General features: G+C 37.5%; 1 protein-coding gene across 1 annotated transcript in view; it reads right to left on the reverse strand.

The window, feature by feature from the left end:
* Positions 1–26,062, reverse strand: part of b4galnt4a (beta-1,4-N-acetyl-galactosaminyl transferase 4a) — a 336,936-nt gene that overhangs the window by 30,579 nt on the left and 280,295 nt on the right. Inside the window, 1 exon segment of the mRNA XM_055155299.1 lies at positions 4,873–4,939. Coding sequence (XP_055011274.1) covers positions 4,873–4,939 — 67 coding nt within the window.

Genomic DNA, 26,062 nt, shown 5'->3' on the forward strand with positions numbered 1-26,062 from the left:
TTATGGTTACAAATATAAGGACTGGCCCAGAGGTGCTCCTGTGTAGACCATCGGGTAACCACGGGCAAAAGAATCGGCAGCTGATGCCCGATCGTGCTTTATGGACGCCCTGCTCCACGGGCTCGGGGTTCTCTCAGGGGCAGTCCTACTTTCCAAGTCCTAGTCCAAGATTAGTCCTGGTTCAGTTCTGGTTCAGTTCTGGTTCATTTCTGGTTTAGACCTGGTTCAGTCCTGTTTTAGCTCTGGTTTAGTTCTGATTCAATCCTGGTTCAATCCTCGTTCAGTCCTGGTTTAGTCCTGGTTTAGAAATGTTTTAGTCCTGGTTCAGTCCATATAGGGCACAAAAGTTCAGCATATTCGCTCGCTGATTGTTATTTGACGATCAGCGACAGTTATTTTGGTGTAATTTAAAGTGCTGCAATAGTCGTGTAATGTCTTAAATTTTAAATGCAGCAATATAGTAATGTAACGTATTACTTTGAAATGACAGTAACAAGTCATAAATAAATAACACATTACAGTTTTGAAGTAACTCGCCCAACAGTGATAACAGGTGGTTTAATAGCTCAAAAATACCTAGAAAAACAGGCATTCTGACTGTGAGCGGGGTGGCCTCTCCACAGATCTGACCTGTAACTTGATCTGAGAATGAAGATAGAAAGGTATAATGCCATACCGTGAAACATTCCAGACAAAGCAATGACATCTCCACAGAGAAAAGGCACCCCTCCTCTCACAAAAATGTCTGGCGCCGCCCCAGTGGTGAGGAGGGCGTGGTACTACAGACAACTGGTACAAAGATTTCATTATGTTGAGATTTCAGACAAAATAATCTCAAACATCTCCGTCCAGACAAGTATTTTACAGACCCTCCACCAGAAAAGTCACACGATGCACCTTTAAACTAGTTGACCTTTAATAATAAGAGTGGAAAGCAGACGAAAACAACATGATGTGGAGACGGGTGGAGAAGACGCGGTCGCTTCTCCCAATGACATCATACACGGGCGGGCACAAAGCGGCCTTCTTCTGCGCTGCAACTGGCCGTAAGTAAAGGCCAACAGTCAGTCTCATCCATGGCAACCGGCGCACTCCAAAAAAATGACAACTCCATACATCATCTTTTTGCAGGAGGCATCTGTGCTTGTTAGGCCCTCGGTGAATACCTGTGAGACTCTGCTATTCTTAGTCCCAGCCAAGACACTGAGTCAGGAAAGCTGTGCGGAGACTGACAGCCACATGGAAAAGCATTGATCAGTTCTGTCTGTCGCTCAGGGCGGAGGTGACAGGAGTTGGTAATCTGCAGCTGGGAGCATGGTTCAGTCAAGGTCATATATTTTGTTTTATTTTCAATAGTGTTGACATATTCCTAACATTTCAAACTTGATTTTTCAGTATTAAGGAAAATGTCAAGACATGATCCAACTTTGAAATAAAAGTGGTAATAAAAACACTCTCTACACCTTCAAATAAGACATATTGTGCTTGTATTTGCTATATAGTTATAATCTTATATAATCACTTATGAATCATTATAATTTGCACATTTTAAATCACAATTTTCATCTAAAATTACTTAATAAAAGAAACAAGTTTGCATTAGAAAATGGCCATTGGGAGTTGACCTCGCCACAAATGTCATCACAACAAAGCTGCCGAATCCTGCTCATATCAAGAAGGAAGAAAATTAAATTGGAGAATGAAGTAAGCACAGAGCGGTGGGCGTATGCCGGTCGAGTTCAATGCATGAATCTTTCCAAATACAATTTCAGATGAATAAATGGTGAAAGGAAACAACTGCAACATGGTCAAAAGCTCTGAAAAGTCGATTTTGTATAAAACGTCTGCTTTAAAAACACTATTTAGACAATAAAATGGGCAACACAAATTATTAGTACCATATTTTCTGGACTATTGAGCGCACCTGAATATTAGCTGCATTAAATACATTTTAACAAAATTTTTAAATTATACATATATGGGCCGCACCTGAATGTAAACCGCAGGTGTTCTCATCTTCAAGAACGTTTTCAAGTTCGGGCTGTCTACTTTTATTGCCTCTGAAAGCTTTTGTCGTCTTTTTGCATTGAGTCAGTGCGTCTCACCATCCACTCACTGATGTCGAGCTCACGTGCAGCAGCTCTGTTGCCTTTTTCAACAGCCACGTCAGTCGCCATTAACTTAAAAGCTGCATCATCTGCATTTCTTCGTGTGTTTTCTATGAGGAGGGTGTGTGTATGAAGTGCAAAATAACAGTTCAAAACACAATCAAATGAGCATCTTCCTCAGCACATCACCCCCGTCTCTCCCCATGATTTACTGTGCATGTCTCCTGCAGAAAGAGTCTCTGTCCTGTCTGGATCATGTCAGTGTCTTGGAGGATTTCAGCAGATTTCAGTCTCTCTCGGGACGGGGCTAGTTTTGTCAATCAGGTATGAGTACATGTCCGGCTACTGAAGTTTGACACGTTTCTTCTCATCATTTCAATACGTATCCCCCTCACTAAAGTTAATTTAGCATCATAACTTATTTTATCACACGACGATAAACTATTTGAGTGCGCTGACAATATCGCTAGCAACTTGATGTGAACCCGAGATCCATGTGTTACCGCACAGACAGCGGCGTTTTCTGCAATCAGGCTGCGCGCATCCGCTGTCTTACCAAACCAGACCATATTTACAGTCTGATTGGACAATGTGTCAAACCAATAATCCGTCGTTTTATTAGCCGCAGGGTTCAAAGTGTGAGAAAAACGTAGCGGCTTATACTCTGGAATTTACGGTAACTGTTTTAATATTCACACGTTCTTTAGTTTACTAGCCCTGATATAGACCACGACTGTAAAACGACTCAATAAAAGTTCAGTCAAGTCAATTATATAACCTTATGAGCTTGACGCCTGCTCAAATGAGAGTCTAGTTTCAATAATAGTTTTAGTTTTGAGTAGCATGTAGAAAACCAACCAGTCTCCTGTTGTGAACTCTGAACAACTTTTGAGCATTCAAACTATAGAGTATTTAGTTTTAAATTGTTAATCGCTATGGCAACAATCTCAATATTTCATCACTACAAAACCAGTGGACCATTTTTAGAAATAGGTGTGTCCCCGAATGCAGAGGGCAGAGTGGTTAGGCGGTTTCAGAGCACTTTGGTTCTGTGCCAGAAGGACTGTGGCCTTTCTCTGTGGAATCTGTCTGTGGTTTTTCTGTGTACCAGACTTCCTTCCGCTAAACACATCTATTCATAATAGTCCAGCTCCACTCTGTTAGCGTGGCCCCTTTGACCCATTCTTTAAATAGGCAGGGTCTAGGAGAGGTTGTTTGTAATTACTGAGAAAACATGGGACTCAGGGCACTTTAAAAAAAAAACAAATTATAATGTATTTCTGCAGACCTTTGTACCTCCATAACTGCATTAATTCTGTTTTCTGATGTTTGCATTATAATGGATCTGGCCTGAACAGATTAAAAAAGCAATTTCATGTTTGCCATTTTATTTGCTATTGTCATTCTCTGTCTGTGTGTGTACTGTCATTGGCTGTTTATCCTTTCAGTGCAATGGAACAAGAATTAACAGCTTGTCAGTGTGGCTCATAATCAATCCCAAAACACTACTGTGAGTAAAGACAAGTTTAAAGGGCTTATGTGATGCAAAATTGATTCTAGTGAGCTTTAAGCCATGTTATAATTCTGTTACCTCCTCAAAAATATACACGGAGTTGTGTTTTGGTTCATTCATACATGTTGGAGTAATCCTGCATTATTAGTTTGTCTACATCTCCAAAGTTCAAAATGCTCTGGTCCACCTTGTGATGAAGCAGAAAATTTCAAGTTAAGAGTGACCTTTTATCTTGAACTCAGCGGAGATTAGACATTCCAGGTCTAAAATCATCCAAATGATTCTAGTGAAGGTGTACGGAGTTTAAAAACACAATGACGCACTTTCTGTACCACATGACATCACAAGGTGGAATAGAGTGTTTTCTGTTTGAGAAAAGAACTCAGCCTAAATATGCAGGGTTTGTGTGAAAAGGGGTGTAACGGTACACAAAAATCACGGTTTGGTATGTACCCCGGTTTTGAGGTCACGGTTCAGTTCACTTTCGGTACAGTATGAGAGCAAAATCCAAATCCATTTGCTTGTTGTTTATTTGTGTGTTTATTAAACCAACTAATTTGTTTTAACATTATACAAACAGGAAAATAAAATAAATGCTAAGTGCTGCTTGGTAATAGTAATAAGTTAAATAAAATATTCTCAAATAAGCAACAAATGTATGAAAAATTATAAAAAATAAATTCTTTGTAAACAGGAAAGAAAACTTTTCAAAAAGTAAAGCACAGCAGTAACAGTTCCAGCCTGAAGTTTTACTCAGTCTTCATATTTTTGGACAGAAAAAAACAACTTGTCCACATTGGAGATTCTGTGCCGGCAAAAAGCAAAAGTGAGGACCGCAGCAAAATGACTCTAGTTTGGCTGTCCTAACTATAAAGCAAGTTGGCCGTCCTAACTATAAAGCGCTGCGGGAAATACTGCCACCCCAATCACGGACAAATTTCCTCATGAATATTAAAGAGCCAAGCCTTCCGTGTTGCACAAAATTCACTCATGCACAGCCGCGCACCAAACCAAACGTCCTGTACCGTGTACCATTACAACGCTATGTGTGAATGAAACAAAACACAACTCCAGGTACACTGTTGATGAGAAAACAACATTATAACATACCGTAGATCAGAAAATAGCGTAATATGGAGCCTTTAAACTAGTGCGCTACATGTTTTATCTAAGAATACTCCAAAAACCTCGCTTTTCCTAATACAAAATAGCCCATTCTCCAATTCATCAGTGCTGCAGATGAGCTGTTACCTGTGTACAAGGAGATGTAGGCAGAGTCAATCACTTCGTACTTCAGACCGGGGAGAAACGGCCGCCACTGTGAAGGGACAAACAGAAAAACAGTCAGATGAGCTAGAATTCTTCTAAATAGATTTCACAATTACCGCGTCACTTCTGATTAATAAAAGTATAATACGTGGAGACAGGTCATTTTCCAACCATTTTAGTCTTGCATTGAAATATAAACAGGTTCTCGGGCTCATGCTAATGTCTTTACACGCACTGAAAAACCCACGGCTTCGGATATAAGGCGATACATACCATTATTTTGTAGTTGAATCTTAAATTATTATTGCCTTACATTTTTAAATCGATGTTATAATGGTGTTTCCTTGTCACAAACATACAAACTCCAGGTATGTTTTTGATTCTAACATGGCTTAAAGCTCACAAGAGTCAATTTTGTGTAATATAGGACCTTTAAGAGTCTCAAAATAGTCCAATATTGTCCATACGCTGTCTCATTTACACATGAGGACATTTACTCTATAGGCTACAACAAATATGGACACCATAGAAAGCCTCCTGCAGAGATCCCAGCAGGAGGCGCTCAGCAGGGACGCAGTTTTATGTCAGTTTCTTTATGTTTTCAAGGTTAATTTTAGAGAACATCAAAGAAGTCAAACAGGACAAAAGGTGGAAATAAAACATTCTTGCAGTACATGAGCATACACTACCAGTCAAAAGTGTGGACACACCCTCTCATTCAGTGTCTTTTCTTTACTTTTACTACTTTCTACAGTTTATATAGTGAGATATACGCAATTATATAGCAAAGAAAAAAGTGAAATAACCATTAAAATCCTCAAAGTGGCCACCCTTTGCTTTGCTTTGTTGAAAAATATTTAGTAAAGTTATTTCACTTTTTCATTTACTATATAATTCCATATATTTTACTTCATATATTTGATGTCTTCTGTGTGTATCTAAAATGTAGAAAGAAAAAAAAAAAAAAACTGAATGAGAGGGTGTGTCCAAACCTTAGACTGGTAGTGTATAATAAAAGTTTTCTCCCATCTGTATTGTGTATGTAAACAAATAGATGAAATGTTTAGAGTTTCAAAATAAAATGCACTTGCAGGTTACATGTGGATGCTGATGTTAAATGTAGTCCTCAAAATGGTTAAATTATAAAACAAAAATAGTTTTCAATGTACATTACCAGTCAAAAGTTAAGACAGACCATGTAATTTAATGTTTATTTTCTATATGTTTACTACTTTCTATGTTTTATATATGTACAGAAGACAAATATATGTATAAAGTAAGATATAAATAGATAGATACTTTATTGATCCTGTTGGAAATTTAAAAAAATTATAAGGAATTATGAAGCAAAAAAACTTAAATGACTCTGCTAAATATTTTTTTATATATTATATTCAAGTCTTCAAAGTAGCCACCATTTACTTTGTCAAAAAATAGTACCATTTAACATTTTTCTTTACCACATAATTCCATATATCTTGTTTCATATATTTTCTGTCTTCCTTTGTATGTCCAAACCTTTGACTGGTAGTGCACATTGAAACCTAAATACATTCTAAAATTAATACGGGGCAGTACAAAGCTCAGCGCAAAGGTTGGCAGTAAATTGTGTTAGGGTTCTCCCATTACTTTTCCTCAGAGATGTACTGACCTGAAGTGGATCTCAGGGCGTACTTATATACATGCTGTATCTGCCATACATGTGTGAACAAGAGCGAGCACGCAGACTGCAGACACGAATCTGTGTTTGTCTTTGACAGCAGGAGGAGCTCGGGCTGCTTTTTGGTCCATGAATGAGACCAAACTGAGAAAATAATAAAAAGTATTGACCATTGTGCGAAATGGCAGGAAGCAGCATGCAGGCTGTTTTATAACATATCATGACATTTCGGACCAAACAGAGAGGGACAGTAAAAGTGTCTCAAATATATATAGCAAAAAGTTTTTCCCAACTTAGATTTCTTTGAACATAAATAAAATTCCATTCAAGGCGGTGTTTTTCTATATCTCAGGAGTCCATTTCTTTGGAGAGGAAGAGCGCCGCAGTGTTGTTTGTTTACTTCAATTCAATTGCCCGCTCCAGAGCCACAGGCGCTCGGAAACCAAGAGAGTTTGAGTGTGACACGCAGGAGGTAATGAAATCAAAATACCTGACCTTTCACATTTCATGTTTAAATCAATTTAGTTGTGAGCTCTGATAAGATTAGCAGAAACCAAACACTTCAGTGTATTAATCATAAATGCTCCCTTATGGTTTTATTGTACCTTACAAAACCTCTGAGTTCTGATTGAAAATGTGGGTTAAATCAAACTGAATCATTTTTGTGACTAATGCTCTTGTTCTAAATGTAGCGCTAAATCTACACTGTATGTAAGTAAAAAGGGTTAGTTACATGAATTCAGTGATAAATTATCCTTAACAGGTAACAGTTGATGTGATGGCAGTAGCAGCATCATCCATGCATGTACTTTAAAAGCGCTTTGTGTTGCATTTTTGTATGAAAAGCGCTCTATAAATAAAGTTTGTTGTTGTTGTTGTAAATAGTGTTTCAGAATCATGCAGCTAAAACCTGGAACAGTCTTCCTGAAAATGTGAGACAGGCATCTGCTTTTGCCGTTGTTTAAATCCAGCCTTAAAATGGTTCTGTTTAGCTGTGCATATGTTTTTATTTTTCATTCTGCACTCTTCTCTCTAATTTAATGTCTCTCTTTTTAATTTTATGATAATTATTTATGTTTTGATTTGTTTTTATTGTGATTTTAATGTATTTCTTATTCTGTAAAGCACTTTGAATTACTTTGTGTACAAATTGTGCTGTACAAATAAACTTGCCTTGCCTTAAATATATAGTCTTGGTTATGAAAATTAATGGAACGCTCACTGAGTTACAATACTCTAACATCTTCTTAAAGAAAATCTATTGCACTTGTGTCTGCTATATAATTATGATCTATAACACCCAGGATCATTATGTCATAATTTGAACATATACAATCTCAATATTCATCTGAAAAGACTTAATAAAATAAACAAGTTCCCTGACTTCCGAGCTGGTGTAAACTCCATCAAAACAAACAGCCGTGTAGCTGTCAGCCCTTCTGATGGATAGCAGCAATTCACACTAGCAAGCAGCAGATTTTTTTTTTTACATTTGTACCAAAATTACTACGCAACGTTGCCAATTAGGAAAATAAAATTGAAGAATGTAAGTCCAGAGACGTGGGTGTGTACTGGGGGAGGTGAAAACTGGTATTGATCCACAACATGGCATCTTTAAAATAGGGATTAAAGCTCAAACATGCACAAATCACTCCAAAAACAACTTAGAAAGGATAAATCAGAAGAAACAGCTACAATATGGTTAAAATCTCTGAAAAGTCGATTTCCATAGGCTAACAGGTCTGCTTTAAAATTCAACAAAATAACAAAACAAAAACAAAACCTCCCACACGGTCGAAACAGAGGAGTTCAGCCTCAGTTCAGACTATTACATATGGGAAACAGACATGAGGTTAATTCTTAATGAGGTTCCCAAAAGTGCTTTCTCTGAATATACCGCACACTTCGCCTCACTTACCATTCATTTAGCCTGTTACTGAGAGACAACCGTTGGAAACAAATCTTCCCTTTGACCTATATTTGTACTTCTGTTGCCAGACGACTCCACAGCCTTAGCAACTGGTTTGGCCCAAAATGACACGCTGCTAACACGCCAAGAATTGTAACTGCATAGATGAAGCCAAATTACCAAAGAGTGACAGTTTAAACGCTAATGAGAGTAAATATGAATTGCCTAAAAGCGTTTTGTTTATTTTAAAGTGCTGTTATTAAAGATCCCATATTACGTTATCTGGAATTGTTGGACTGTAGCTGCGTGTGCTTCTATAAAGGACGGACGAAACTGACACTCAAGGATCTTCTGTGAACATAAAAATGCCATTAGAACTAAAAATCCCAATTACCCAATGGCCCTACATTTTAAACCCTCCATTCAGTGTAAAATCAGCCTCTTAAAAGTCATGGTAATTGAGGTGATCCCTCCAAACATCAGGTCGCGATAGACTCCTCTAAAAACCTTCTGGATTGTAAACCTTAAAGACCACACGACATCCGAGCCTTAATGACGATTTGGATTATTCAGTGTTCCTCTGAAACTAAAGCTTTCTAGGCAATTCTTTAATGTAGATGATGTTTTTGACCTGTGGTATCTATTTTTGTATATTTATTATTGCGTATGTGATGGACACATCTACTTATCTCCAACATGTCCTGTTTATCTTGTTGCTGTTCGGTGGGTCTGTTCATCACATATTTATTCCTCATGGTTGGCCAGCCTTTTTTATTTTTACCTGGTCCCTGAAGGGTTGACCAGGTTTTGTATTCACCCTGTGTGTCCGTGTGTGTGTGTATCTGTCCACCCATGATAATTCTGCCATTTATGGACCGATTGTCACCAAATTTGGTACGTGGGTCAAACCCCCGTGCCTGATCCCGCAAAAAAAAAAAAGTTTGGTGACGATCTGAGGTCATTTGAGGTCACATGGGTCAATAGAAAAGTCGCGCCATTATAAAGGATAGGCAATTCTGGCAATTTCTGATCCATCTCCGGGCTAAAATATTCACCCAATCATCACACAAGTTGTTACACACATAACCGGGGTACACTGGATGTTACTGGTTGAAACCGGTCAAGGTCACTTGAAGGTCAAGGTAACCAAATATGTGTTTTTGGTCATAACTCCGTGAAGGATCGAGCTAGAGCAACGGGATGGTCTCAAAATCTCAGAAAAATTATAATCTATTTATAATTCTGTGGACTTGTATAATAAAATATTAATAGTTTTTCAGATAATCACTAATTATAACAGTTCCTTTCTCTTTCAGTGTATGCCATCAAAATTGTAATTGGAACGAATATAATTTCCATGTCTTCTTTTTCTGTTGATACACAACACACCGATCTACAGTCACACAACTACCAAACACTGAACTCATGAAAAATTACATTTTCATTACACACTAGTAAACACAGACATTCTCATGTGTGACCAATATCCCACAAATGTTCATGGGCCTGTACAGACACACACATTGCATTGTGGATATAACGATCATGTGATATGGGCTGGGCTCCTCATAAGCTGCTTCTGTGGTGATGACCTGCCCCACCGATGTCTCATGGGGACCAGATTGCTGTCTCTAATTGCGCTTGTTTTGTTTTTTTTTTCTTTTGTTCGTTGTCTCTTTTTCCTACATTCATGTGATGTGGTCATGTGATTTATTTGTATTTAATGGCATCTGTGTGTCTTGTTCTTCCATTATGCCCTGACAAAGACCATCTTGCTGATCAAAAGGAGTTGGTGTCCGTTCATGTAATAAAGGACTTTTAATACACTCAGTCAGAGTGCCTCGGGTTTGTACCTTGCCCATTTTTACATTTTTCAGTAAGGGCTACATTCTGTTAAGATTACAAGTTTAACCCTCGTAGAGCACCATGCTATTTTTTACTTTTTTATGACCCTTCATCTGATATCTGGATTTGTGTTTTGTTTAATTCACACAAAAAAACTACATTTAAGGTGCTTATAAGTGCTTCTCTCAAACTGAAAACACTCCGATTCATGTTGTGATGTCATGTGGTAATACAAGAAGTGCTCCACTGTGTTTTTAAACTCCACACACCTTCACTAGAATAATTTGGATGATTTCAGACCAGGAATTGCCAATCTCTACTGAATTGAAGTCAAAAAGTAACTTGAAAACTACCACTACACTTTGAGCTTTAGAGACGTACAAAGACTAATAATAAAAAGTTGCTCAAACGTGTGAATGAAACAAAACACAACTCTTCTGGTATTTTTTTTAATGAGGTAGCAGCTTTATAACATGGTTTAAAGCTCACAAGAGTCACTTTTGTGTAATATAGGACTTTTAAGTCTAAAAATGTAAAATGCTGATGTATAGCAAACAAAGGGAACAGACAGTAGAAGACTATGATTTGTGGTGATGGGTTTGAGATCTTCTTGTGCTATATTGAAGTGACAGGCAGTTTGTAAGCTACTATGAACTGCGGGGAAAACACAACAGAGGCAGACTGCTGACAAAGCCCTGCATGGCGCTTTCATAACACACTTAGAAGTACTTTGTACCACTCCAGTGTATTTGCAATCTGTGCGTTCAAAGCAGCAACTGGACAAATACAAAATTAAAGGGCTTATCTTGTGCTATTTTCTCATCTATGTTATAATGTTTGATCTTTACAAACATATCTGGAGTTTTGTTTTGCATCATTCACACATGTTTAACGCACAAAACCTGCATATTTAGGAGTAATAGAGGTTCTCCCCTGTGTTTTTTAACTCCATACACCTTCACTAGAATCATCTGGAATTGCCAATCTCTACTAAACTAAAAAGTAGCTGTTAACTTGAAAAAACCTTTCATAACATCACAAGGTGGAACAGAGCATTTTGAGCTTTAGAGATGTCAACATACTAATAATATAGTATTATGCAACATGTGTGAATGAAACAAAACTCCAAGTATGTTTCTGATGAGGTCATAAGCTCACAAGAGTTAATTTTGCTTTTTAAAGGCTTAAAGGTTTAATATTTAAACCTTTAAGCCTTTAAACAACTGGCAGTAAATTACGCTGGGTACATTGTGTATTTTAATATGAATCAGTACAACATGTTCCCTGACCTTCCACTGCTCTATTAAGAATAGGATTTTACAATTATGAAGCCATTACTTTTCTAATAATTGCAGTAAAGTATAATAATTATTTTTCTGAGGCTACCTTTAAAAGTGGTGTTGTGTCTTTACTTTTTTTTCCACATTTAGACAAGCGTTTTCTGGAGGAAATCTGCATACGGTGACGCAAAAGACTGTGTAATTCGATTGGGTTTGCATGTTCTTAAAGCAGCAAGGGCATCTTTGGACATATAGGAGTTTTCACGCTACAGATATTCATCGGCTACTCCTTCTACAAAGTTGTCCCACCATCGACTGGTTCTCCCAGGTCTCGTCCATCGCCGTCTGACTCGCCTGCGATGAACTGGTGCACCCAGAATTTGACAGAGGTGATTGCAGATCCTTCTCGGTTCACTAATAGTGTCTCTGCAGATTCTCTACATTTGTTGGGAGCCTCCTGTAAGTTTATTAGAGCTGCCAGAAAAGCTTGAAGGTCCGACGCATGGAAATGTATTTGTTTCTGTGTACTGCATGTATGTGACGTAAACGTGTACGCGACATGAGCAGATCTGACCAGAGTTTTGCATCTTGGGCAGTGTAGACGGAAACTCTACGAGGGCGCGTATTCAACTTTTCCACTCTGAAGGGTGGTTTAAGATTTTTGCGTTTTTAAGCCCCAAAAATGCCGTCAACTCACCTTCTAAACAAAAGGCACTTCCAATAAAATATTTTGTTTTTACCCGTTCTCGTGTAAACAGACCCTGAGTCAACAGGAAAAGTCAGAAGACAAAGGCAAAAAAGGCTATAAAGTAATAAAAGAAATTAGTTTTTAAATTGCTGCCATGTTTTTGAGCTAAGAATGGACAATAAGGTAAAATATCAAATTGTGAGTTTTCTGAGAAGCATTCAAATGGATGCTTTATGCTTTATTTATGCTTTAAAGGGCCCATATTAAGCTATTTTCTGATCTATGTTATAATGTTTCCTCATCACGTACCCAAGTTTTGTTTTCTATAATGATCCTGCATATTTAGGCTGAGTTCTTCTCTCAAACAGAAAACACGCTGTTCCAGATTCTAGTGAAACTGTATGATTTCAGTGCCTGGAATTGTCAAGCTCTACAAAGCAAAAGGTAAAAGGAGCTGTTAATGTGGAAAATACCTTTCATAGCAACACAAGGTGGAATAGAGCATTTTGGGGTTTGGAGATAAAGACAAACTAATTATAAATGATTACTCACATGTTAATGAAACAAAACAACTCCAGGTATGTTTTTGAGGAGGTAACAGCATTATAACACAGCTCACAAGAATCCATTTTGTGTAATACAGGATCTTTAATAATAGGATTCTGTTCAAAGTTCACATCTGAAAGGCATGAAGAAGAACTGACAAAAAGACTGAAATATGAACTAGTACAAGAATCACATTTCAGAACATGTTTGTACAGATTTAAACGACAGGGTTAGCAGTTTTTAAGCAGAATGAAACTGAATATTTAGTTGTTTGCGAAAGAAATGAGTACTTATTAAAAGGTACACTGTGTAACTTTTCTTGTGGAGGGTCCGTCAAATGTTTTTCTCCATGGAGATGTTATTGCTTTGTCTGGAATATTTCACAGTATGGCATTAAACCTTTCTATCTTCATGGAAAATCAGACCAAGTCACAGGTCAGATCTGTGGAGAGTAGGGCTGGCTGGGTATCAAGAAGTTGCTAATACATATCTCGATACAGTGAGTTTTTGATTCGATACGATATATTTAAAATCAAGTCGATACAATTCAATAAAAATAAAGTTTAAATCATGGCTGTGATACTAAAATGTCTTTGTTAAACCACTTCTTGTACAAAATTCATATGAAACACACCTATTTTAAGCCTCAAAACTGTGAAAATGTCAAATGTGTTGCATAAATGAGTTTCCTTCCACTAAAAAAGCAACAAAACTGAAGTGCTGTAACAAAATAATTTAGTAAAATATACCAAAAAATACTCTTATACTCTTGATACTGTATCGTCACATTAAACAATGCGGATATTTTGATATTTTTGTCCTAGTGGAGAGGCAATCCCGCTCAGTCAGAATGCCCATATTTCTAGGTATGTTTAAGCAATAAAAACACCTTTAATTGAGCTGTTTAAAGGGCCCATCTCATGCAAAATAAGTCTTTTCACATTGTATCTTCTGCACATAAACAAGCACAATTTGAGTTTTGGAACATCCATTACACAATAGTTATGAAACCTTACTGATTTCTTGGAGACAGTCACAGACCAGGAACTGTGAAAGACCGACTATTTCTCAACCCCCGCCCGTCCTGAGAAAGCACAGGCTCCGCCCTCCAAACGTGACGTAGGCTCTGAGTGAGCCGCCCTTCCTCCGCCCATCTCAGGGAGGGAGGGGGAGACAGGCGTGCGCCCTGACAGCGGCAGGAATAAACTTTTACTCATCATGGCGATACAGCGCGTTCAGCCGCATGTGTTGGACCCGGAATCAGACGAGGACTTTGAGGTGCATGAAACACAAGCACCACGTCGACATCAGCTGAACATTACTGATTGGTAAAGTATTAATAAATGGTAGTAGATAAACCTATTATATCGTGTACAATGCAGTGTAGAACAATTAGCTTATGCTGTCGCATTTGTTTAGGTGTTCATGTGGGAATTGTCAGCCAATGCGGGGTGGAGGCGGGGCAGAGGCGGTGGAGCGGTGAGGTGGAGGGTGCGAAGCACTTTCTACTAAGTCAAAAGCGTCATAGGTGTAGCTGTCCACATCATCGTTGTAGCAGGTTTTAGTTCATTTTCACATGGGAGGGTGGCAGAAAAATGCTGCAATTTGTTAAAAAAAAAAAGCAGAATCAGTCTAAAAAAGCACTTACACGGGTACATATACAAGGCCCACACATCACTCTTAGAAAGCAGAAAGCTCTGAAAAGTTGATTTTGCATGAGATGGGCCCTTTAATGTCACACTGTGGAACATATCCATTGAAACAAGCATGTGACAGACCCCCAACCATAAAGTTACACAGTGTACCTTTAAATTGTCCATTTAAACAGTGATTTTGATTCCATTTGCTATCCTTCAGTTCTACTTTGCTCAGTTTCAAATGGTGGGATCAGATTCAGGTGTGTCCGAGTCCACATCAGTGCACCAGTGTGGGGTTGGCAGTGATGAGTGGGCCCTTGTGTTGCTAAGGAGCTGTCAGCTGTAGTTCCAGGCAGCTGAGCATCAGTCTGTTCATACGCAACAGTGCACACACCAGCACAGGCGGGTCTGGCTCAGTTAGAATTACTAAAGTCACGTTTCAAAGAGATTAAAAAAAAAGAAAAGAAATACACTGTAAGATTGAAAACCTCATATTCTGTTATTTTCTGAAGTGTTATAATGTTGTTTCCTCATTGCAAACAGACCTGTAGTTGTTTTGTTTTATTTACACACGTTTAACACACAAATCCTGCATATTTAGGTTTTTCTCTCAAACTGAAAACACTCTGTTCCACCTTGTGATGTCATGTGGTGATACAGGACAGGAAGTGCTCCACTGGGTTTTTAACTCCATACACCTCCACTAGAATAATTTGGACACTTTCAGTCCTGGAATTACCAATCTCTACTCAACTAAAGGTAAAACAAAGATATTTTTAAAAAGGTACTTAATAGCTGTTGACTTGACTTGACATGACTTGAAAACTACGTCATGACATCACAAGGTGGAACAGAGCATTTTTAGCTTTGGAGATGTAGACAGACTAATAATAAAGAGTTACTCAAACATGTGAATGAAACAAAACACAACTCCAGGTCTATTTTCAGTGAGGTAACAACATAATAACATGCCTTAAAGCTCACAAAAGTCTTGTTTTCTAACAGCCACTACATGACATCACAAGGTGGAACAGGGAATTTCCAGCTTTGGAGATGAAGACATAAAGAGATAAAGAGTTAATTCATTCATACATGTTTGAGTAATCCTTTATTATTAGTCTGTTTACATCTCCAAAGCTCAAAATATTCTGTTCCACCTTTTGATGTCATGTGGTGATACAGGAAGTGCGCCACAGTGTTTTTAAACTCCATGCAGCTCCACTAGAATAATTTGGACAATTTCAGCCCTGGAAATGCCAATCACTACTGAACTAAAGATAAATATAGCTATTAACTTGAAAACTACCACAGATTAATCATGCAGGATTACTCAAACTTGTGTGTGTTTGAATTAAACAAAACACAACTCCTCTCCTTTTTCTGAGACTGTAACAACATTATAAGAAGAGTGTAATATAGAACCATTAATGGCATTTTTCCCCAAATATTTCAGCCTTAATTCTAAACAATCTATATTTACAAGGCATTCATTCATTCAGTTTTTAGTCTTTAATCCGAGCTTTAACACAATCGGACCAAAAAGAACAGATTTAGTTGGAAATATAACAGGTGAGATGATATTGAACTGTTAAACAAGTCACTCACAAATAACATTACAGTCACAATCTAGCTTGCATTCAGCTACTCTCACCATTTTGTTAAAAATCAAACAACTAAACAGGACAATGAATGCTCGTATTGATCACAGGCTCCTGAAAAATACAAAAATCCATTTTGTATATTTTTCTTGAGTTTTCAGAGTTTTTTTGACAGTGTTTGCCAAAGTGTGCTTTGTGTTTCCACAGGCACTTCTATACATTCTGCCATAACACATATATGTAGAACACCCCCAGAGAGATGTCACTATAAAGTATATATTCTCAAAGCTCTTCACTGGCTCTGTACAGTATCCATTATACAATTCTAATACTCTCATACAAAGCTGTGCCTGCAGTAAGGCCCTGGCATCTCTCAGATCTACTTCAGTGTACACTCACATCAGACAGATGAGATCACTGACTCGGGTCTCCTGGCTAGCTTCCTTTGCACTACCTTTTGAGAGTTGTTTCTTTAACTTCGCTCTGGAACTCTCTCCCAGTCAACATCTGACAGTGTGACAGGCTTTGGATTAAAGTTAGTCAGGCCCTTACTGAAGAGTTGTTTTTTTCACAGTGGTCCTACGCGTTTCAGGATCATGTACAGCGCCTTGGGTGTCTTAAAGGCACTACATAAATCTAAAGTTTTATTACACCACCTTGCCCGATCTCATCTGATCTCAGAAGCCTTAAGCAGAGCTGGGCCTGGTTAGTACTTAGTACTGAAAATACCAGGGGCTGCAGTGTGCAGGGTTCCCACTCTTTCACTGAAAACTTTTCCTTGACTTTTTCATGACCAGAAGTGAATTTTCCATGACTTCACAGCACCTACATGGTTAGAATTGATCAGACTTTTAGAGCTAAATATGAAAGTTAACTCTTTCCACTCACCTTTTGGTTTGGTTTTATAGTTTTTTAACGTTCAAAATACTGTCAGTGCATTTATTGTCGTCTCTCTTAAACAAAAGGCGCAGATGTTCAGAAATAATCATAATAGTCTAATGATAACTTAACAGAATGCTGTAGTTGCGTGAGAGAGATACTAAATTTCCACGACTTTTCCAAAACGTTCATTGAATTTACAAAATTCCATAACTTTTCCAGGCCTGGAAAATGACATTTTCAATTTCTATGACTTTTCCAGGATTTCCATGATGTGGCAGTAGTGGCTCACACATCCAGCTAGGTGTGTTCTACATGTACTTCTATAGTGGAATGTTTAGCAGTAACCATGGAGACACAATGTACACATGACACTGTCAAAAATGTTTTTGGACAGTCTGAAAACTCAAGAAAAAATACAAAATGGATTTAAATAGCACATTTTCAGGAGCGTGTGATCAATACAAGTGTTCATGGTTCTGTTTAGGCGTTTGATTTTCAACAAAAAAAGTAATTTTATGAGAGCACAAATCATCTCACCTGGTGCAGTCTCAACTAAACCAGCTCTTTTTGGTCAGATTGCATTCAACTAGAGCCCAGGTTAGAGCAGTGCTTACGGTTAGTTTCACACCCCAACAACAGTTATGGAGCGATTTTGGAGCCGAGTTCCACATTAGGAATAGGAATTTATTTACAGAAAAAACAGTGAAACAAAAACACCAGGATCATGTAGAGCGGGTTTATATGAACATTTTAAGACCAAAACGAGGAGTCTGACAGCAGCAGTTACAGAGAGAAGGGCGACGCTTTTTCAATACATAATTCGATGGAGCTGGAAGTGCACCCATGCTCACTTCCTGTATGGAACGGAGCGACTAGCACGTTAGCCCTATCTATCTATCTATCTATCTATCCCAAGCCAGCTGTGTCCACAATAGTACACAAAAGACCGTGGGTAACTAAACACAGGAGATAAGAGCCACGTACATAATCAACAAAGCTTATTATTCCTCACATGTCAAAGTCCGTCTGAGACTGAAAGAACAATACTCAAAGAACGTCACGGAGGTGGATATAGGGGAGTTTGATTTTGTCTGTTGAATTATATATTAGCCGAAGTGAGGCGCGCCAGCCACTTCAGTAAGACAAATGAGCTCAATAACCACAGCAATTACAGACATGTCACATTAGTGTGTGTATCCACGAGCTCTGATGGAAACCAATTAACATACATGCTAACACAACGCAAAACAATGGACCCAGGCTACGCTAAGTGGAACAGGAGCGAAAATACTGTACACAGAGATCAGTGCAGCTGCTTTGGGGTTTTTTTCTTAGCTTTGAAAGTCTTAATGTAATGTAATTTAAATTTGAGAATGGTTTACTCTTCCCTGTATATCCAAATCCTTAGTACGACTTTGTGTATTTGGGTTTATTTTGACTTCTTATTGACAGTGTTAACTTCTTTGTTGTGACTGAATTTATATTTAATTAAAGACCTACTGTGCTTGTGTCTACTATATATTTTTATACGACGGTCAGTGAAAATAAAAATTGCCCCGCCGTTATACTGCATAAAGCACGAGTAGTTCTGGTGTGGTATAGGATTTTGACCCCGCGGTGAGATGACCCCGGGTAAACATATCATATAGTATATTGACCCCGGGGTCAGAATCCTGTTATGGTATGTTGACCCCCCCCCCATGAAAATCTATATTTTATTAATAAAGAACTTGAATTCTATGGAAAAACTTTGAATATTAATACTATATCTGCAAATTAAAACTTTTAAATATTGACATATTTAAAAGTGTTTTTTTGTTAAGAATTCAGATGCATTTTTTATGTTGATTATAAATTTGAATGTTAAAAATTACTTAGTTTAAACACATATTTTACTGAAAATGAAATAAGTAGTTATTAATTAGTTAAGTAATCAAAGTGATGTATAATGATTTGGAATCTTAAAATAGACAGCGGTGATCAGTAGAGTAGTTAAATAGGGGATACCTATGAATATAGCAATCTGACCCCCCAATATGTTTATTATAGTTATTATGATGTAAAGTAATTAGTCATGTTAGTTGAATACTGACAATGATCAATTATATATAAAGGAATTCAAAATGCTATGGCTATAGTAATCTGACCCCCAATATGTTTATTATAACACAACATGACTAAATTCATGGTCATTATTCTTACAAACCATTGCTTAAACTGACATTATGATTAACGATTATCTGAACGTAACAAACTAAAAACCATAACAATGTAAAATACAAAATTAAAAATGACAAGATTGCTATCTATATGCAATTTTAACAATACGGTACATTTACACAAAATACCAAGTCCTTATCCATCAAAACGTTCCTTAAAATACCTTAAAAGAAAGTGAATATGTAGTAATATATAATAAAAGTAAATTACATGAGAAATAATGATCATATAAGTAACTACTAAAGAAAAAAGTAAGGGGGGTATAGCGGTATGTTCACCCCGAGGTCAATATACTATGGGAGTCAAAATACTATCTCACACCGGCAACAGCCAAATCACTGCTCTGTATCACTGCTCCGCCATAGCAATGGGAATAACTGATATTTTGATATTTTGGACATTTACAGACAGAGAACAGGCTTTTCACATTCACAAGTGAGACATTTCAGTTTCGTAGTTGTGCCATAAACACATTATACATCATGGAGTCGTGCGTTATGCAGTTTTAACGCTCTGCTCCTCCTTGTTTAATGCTTTTACATATCACTGCTTTGCTGCCATCGCCATGACGTCACCATAGCGACAGGTAAACAAACAACAGCAAAACAAACAAACAACTTAAAACTGCATAACGCAAAACTCCTGGTTGTTTAATGCTTACATAATCTACTACACCCATGGATCACTATGTTATAATTTGCACATTTTAAATTGCAATATTCATCTAAAACAGAGGTGTTAAACTCAAACTCACAGAGGGCCAAAATTAAAAACTGGGATTAAGTTGTGGGCCAAACTAAATATTTATTGAAAAATTTCAACAACATCTGCATGTTTTCGCTTCCTTCGAGATATGTAATGTTAAACCTTTTCTCATTAAATAAATGTTTAATAATAGATTTGCTTAAACACTGAATCCAGAACAAGCATAATATAAAATAATAACAAAACTTAAAATAAATTATGCCTATCTGTAGCCGGCGGGCAGCTCTACTACATAATGATATGATCTTGCAGGGGCCAAATATAATTATATCACGGGGCAAATTTGGGTTTGACATGTCTGATCTAAAACGACTTAATAAAAGAAACCAATCTGCTGCCTTTTGCGTTAGAAAACTGCAGTGCCCAATGACAGCTGCAGTCACCGTACACACCATCATAAGTGTCGACCCCTCCTATCGATAGCTGACACTAGTGAGTAGCACATTTCATTTCATTCGTACCAAAAAGACTCCACAAAGTTGCCAAATCCTACAAATATCATTGATTAAGTAAACAAAATTGGAACTGAAGGAGAGAGCTGTGGCCGTGTGCCGGTGTTGGTGAAAGCGAGGATTGATTACCAATATGGCGTCTTGAAAATAAGTCATTACAGATTGCTCAAACACGCATGAATCACTCCAAAAACAACTCTGAGAGGGGAAATGAGACAGGAAAACAACTATAACATGTATTAAAACCTGGTTAAGTTTATCCATCAGTTGTGTCAATCAATTTTTACTCCCATATTTATCTTCCCAGTTCTTTATTTCCACAGAAGATTTCAAACTTTTTTGCAACGCCATCAGAAACCACAAGCATACTTTTGGAAATGGGGGCTGTTCCACAAATAGTGATAGTTCTGATAGTACAAAACTTTCACACAGTTGCAGACAGGAAATAGTTTAGACAGTTTTCAGCAGAATTGTTCAGACTTGCTCAAATTAACAGACTCTATACAGTGTACTCGAACGTACCACAGAAGTGATTAGTTTCATTTCTGCCTGACCTAGATACAACACTGATTTGTTTGAATATTAAAGGATAGAACTACAGTGGGCAATTCTCAATTACAAATGCTGGATTACTGACTCAGAAAATTAATTAAATACGACCAAAGATAACTTGCTAGTCTTGCCAAAGGTCCTAGATTACGCAAAATGCACTCTTGTAAATTGTAAGCCTTGTTAAAATGCGGTTACCTCATCAAAAACATACATGGAGTTGTGGTTTGTTTCAGTCACACACGTTTGAGTAATCCTTTATTATTAGTCTGTCCACATCTCCAAACCTCAAAATCGAAAATCAAAATGTCATGAAGCAGTCGTTTTCAAGTTAACAGCTCCTAAGTTGCTACTTTAAAAACATATATATATTTTTTTTGTTTTACCTTTTGTTCAGTTGAGATTGCCTCTTGGGTATTGAGAAGCAAAGACTAAAGGCTAAAACTTAGACAAACTTTATTCATCCACAAGGGAAATTATTTGGACACAGCAGCTCACACATCACAATGAATATAATAACAAAGAGCACAAATATAAATGGTAATAATAAACTCTAAATAAGTACGCAAAATTATAGACATGTAAATGTACAAGTCAAAATAAAATTGAAAGATAAATAATAAATAATATAAAATCACAGCTTGATACAAAAGGTCATAAGGAAAAGCAGTGCAAGAATGATATGATGATTGACAGGACATATGAGTGAGTTGTTGTACAGTTGTAGGGAGTATTATCTGTTGCATAAGGGGAGTTGTTGTACAGTTGTATGGAGTATAGTATGAATGTAGTCCTGTATCTCTCACTGTTTGAGAACAATAGATGTAGCTCAAAATGTGGACAATTCCAGAGCTGCAAATTATCCAAATGATTCAGCTGAAATGAAATGCATGAAGTTTAAAAACACTGTGGAGCAATTCCCGTATCACCATGTGACATCACAAGGTGGAACAGAGTGTTTTCTGTTTGAGAGAAGAACCCAAATATGCAGGATTTGTGTGTTAAACTTGTGTGAATGAAACAAAACACAACCCTAGGTATCAAAACTTTGGGGGGCAGGAGTGACACTTGGATATACAGAAATTATGCAGAATTGTCCTTTTAGTGCTCTTCTGTGTTAGCCTGATTCATCAACCGGTTTCACTTTGTTGAAACCATCTGACATTGCAGAGTTAGAATTCGTTTGCTCTACAGTAGGAGGGTACTTTTTTCCATTTAACCAATCACTGCTATTTGGTCATGACGTAGGTAATGCGCTGCTAACGGGGCTAACTGGTATATAAAGCTTTTCCCAAATCCCGTAGGAAGAAGAGCAATAACGTCTTTCCACTTGATAAAATTCACCATTCTCTTTGTTCCAGCTTTAAATCCTCGATCTCCAGAATCATTGCCAACACAGAATGTAAGGCTCTTCGCTGATTGGCTGGTGCCCCAACTCGCACTTCCTGGGTTTTTGCAAATCATCAGTGTATTCTGATTCCTGACCGCTGGAGAGAAATGAAATTGAGCTGAGGCACTAAGTGGCGCCAGCCGGGCTACTTCAGTGTAGGGACAGTCTCAAATACAAAGCTGAAAAAAGTGAGGCACTCAAAAAGTACAAAATAATTAAAAGCCTTTAATACCACGATAGATAAAGTTAAAATCGTGTCAACGTGTTTCGGTCCTTCGGCCTTCATCAGGACACACTCGAGATAGATATCGCAGTGCAGATTTAAAGTCACAGGTGTAGGTCACATGTTCACAGTGGGCTGGCTTACAGTCCACTGGTGCATGATGGGACATGTAGGCTGAACAGATTTTAGTTACAAGCTATGAAAGATAAGATATAATAAAAGATATAAATAGTACAATTCCCAACAACCAATACATAGAACGAACTATAGTATAAATACATATATATATAGTGTAAAAGTTCAAAAGTGCTAAAGATTCAGCATGTATAATTTGAATAATATATTAGAGGGCTAGTCTTAAACAGTTTCATGGAGACAAAGATGTAAAACAGGAGTTGATTGCCCATTTAAATCTTATAGTTTAAAGGAGAGGGGAGAAATCTGACTCCAGGTCTGTTGATGACGAGGAAACAACATAACACAGATGAGAAAACAGCGTGATATGGGCCCTTTAAAGCCCGGCTGTGAGTTCAGGATTACAGTGATAGAGGCATATGAAATTCTTATTGACAAGCCCACAATAGGAGTGGGTGATAAAACTCTACCCTGCCTTCACAAGTTGACATGTTATGTGTGGGACAGTGAGCTCTACTATATCAGTGCTGAAATATGAGTGATGACATGAAAAAGCATGGAAATTAAGATGAATACCGAACCGCTAAAGGCACTGAATTCTCAAGAACTGCCTAGTCAGAGGTTTTACTGATTAATTATGTCTTCTGCAGTACATGATAATAAAACGTATGATGACAGAATGAAGAAATATAACTATCAAAGTTTTATGGTCCTATCTTATGTAACATTGACTCTTTTGAGCTTTAAGACATGTTATAATGCTGTTACCTCTTCAAAAACAAACCAGGAGTTGTGTTTTGTTTTATTCACACATTTTTGAGTAACCCCAGTAACACTGAAAGCTCAAAATGCACCGCTCCAGCTTGTGATGTCATGAAGTGGCAGTTTTCAAGTTGACAGCTAAACCTTTTACTTTTTGTTCAGAAGAGATTGGTTATTCCGGGGCCGAAATTATTCTAGTGAAGGTGTCAGAGGTGGGGACTTGCAAGTCGTGACTTGGACTCAAATCAGACTTGAGTCACTGTTTTTAGGACTTGAGACTTGACTTGATAAAATGGTCTAAGACTTGGGACTCGACTTGAACTTGAAGGTCGGTGACTTGGGACTTGACTTGAGAAGTACTTTTAAATCTGAATTCTTTCTATTCTAACCATAATGATTCACACTAAGATCTTGTCAAGACATTTAAAAAGAAAAAAAAATAGAAAATAATAAATTAAATTCTACAACTCTTATATAGTTTATAAATACTCAGATACAAATATACTATGATTTTTTTAAGTAAAATGTATCGTAAAAGTCAAATAAATTGCAAAAATCAAAGCTATATTTGCTACTTTGGTTTAAAGACTTGAAATGACTTGAAGCTTAAAGCAGACGACTTGGACTTGACTTGGACTTGACTTGGACTTATGGGCCAGTGACTCGAGACTCGACTTGGACTTGCCTGTATTTGACTTGGAACTTGACTCGGACTTGAGGTCAAAGACTTGAGACTTACTTCAGACTTGCAAAACAAAGACCTGGTCCCACCTCTGGATGGTGTAAAGCGTTTAATAACACAGTGGAGCTCTTCCTGTATTACCAGATGACATCACAAGGTGGAACAACTGTTTGAGAGAAGAACTGCGCCTTAATACGCAGGGTTTGTGTGTTAAATGTGTGTGAATGAAACAAAACAAAACTCATGGTATGTTTTTGATGAGGAAACAAGATTATAACATAGATCCAAAAATGGCGTAATATGAAAGATTTAATGGGTCACCGTGTAACTTTTCCGGTGGAGGGTCGGAGGGTCTTCTACCTGCTCGTCTCCATGGAGATGTTATTACTTTGTCTGGAATGTTCTGTACAGTATGACATTAAACTTAACTCCACAGAGGCGTGCAGGTGCTGCCTCGGGGCCAAGTTCGTTTTTAGCAATAAAACCGTGTGCAGTTGAATAAAGATACGAGCGTAATGCCAGAATGTGCAACGGCTGCAAGCAAAGATTATTTTATTATCGACTAGTCAGCATTTTTATTTTCCATGAGTCGACAAGTCAAACAATTATTTTTATTGTACATACAGGATACATACATTTACATTTTGATTCAAGAATGACAGTTGCTTCTGGCATGTGTTTTTGAGTCGGTGTGGTTTCAGTGCAGAGGTGGAAACTTGCAAGTTGTGCGTTGAAATCGAGTCAGACTTGAGTAACTATTTTCAGGACTTGAGACTTGACTTGATAAACTGGCCTACGACTTAGGACTCGACTTGAACTTGAAGGTCAGTGACTTGTGACTTGACTGGGACTTGAGAAGCACTTTTAAATCTGAACTCTTTCTATTCTGACCATAATGATTCACACTAAGATCGTGTCAAGATATTTAAAAAGGGAAAAAAATTAAAATAAAATAATTGTAAATAAAATTCCACAACTCTTATATACTCTATAAATACTCATATAGAAATATACTATGATTTTTAAGAACAATTTATCTTAAAAGTCATATAAACTGCAAAAATCTAAGCTACATTTGGCTTTGACTTGAAGCTCAAAGCAGATGACTTGGACTTGACTTGGATTTATGAGCCAGTGACTCGAGACTCGACTTGAACTTGCCTGTATTTAACTTGGGACTGGACTGGGACTTGAGGTCAAAGACTTGAGATTTACTTGAGATTTTCAAAACACAGACTTGGTCCCACCTCTGTCTCAATGTACAATGATGTTCTGATTATGATTATTTTAATAAACAGGCTCACGGCACAAACCAAGAAGAAATTTGGAAAGTGCAATTACAACTTCTGGTGTAGTTGATGACAATGGGCTCGCCTAACATGGATCTATTAAAACCGACTGTGATAAAACCCACTGAAGTAAATGTGATCAGTGGGAAAATGAAGATGGTAATATGTGCTGTTTGAAATCATCTTGAATTTGGCGCCCTCATCTCTTCTAATCACAGTTACCCAGTGCACTCAGAGTTGTGTGTCAGTGGGGAAATTATGAAACCTCCCTCAGTTTTACAGTTTGAGGCACACTGCAAAAAACAAACAGCACATCTTCATAAGAAAGGGTAAAATGGGATAAGAAGTTGCATATATGTTTTATGAATTCTTTCCAAAAACACAGAGTCTGGGCAGGTCCAAAATAAGTGAGAGGTGGTTTCATTTTTCAGTTTGTGTCCATTGCCCTTCTAAGATGATTCTTTGCCGAATACCAGCAATGTGGAAGTTTGTAGCAGATTTCCCTTTGCTTGTTGGTGATGAGATATTTGTGAGGTAATGTCCAAATATTTTCCCATGAAATATTGTCAATAGAGTCGGGCTGCTCACAGCGCAGGAGTAGTGCTCTGTTTGGGAGGTGTTTAATTGAAGATGAAGCCAAGGAAGTTCCTTTTGAAAAGA

This window comes from Boleophthalmus pectinirostris, unplaced genomic scaffold, assembly GCF_026225935.1.
Source record: "Boleophthalmus pectinirostris isolate CB_2022bp ecotype Guang Dong unplaced genomic scaffold, ASM2622593v1 HiC_scaffold_2, whole genome shotgun sequence".
NCBI classification, from domain to species: domain Eukaryota; kingdom Metazoa; phylum Chordata; class Actinopteri; order Gobiiformes; family Gobiidae; genus Boleophthalmus; species Boleophthalmus pectinirostris.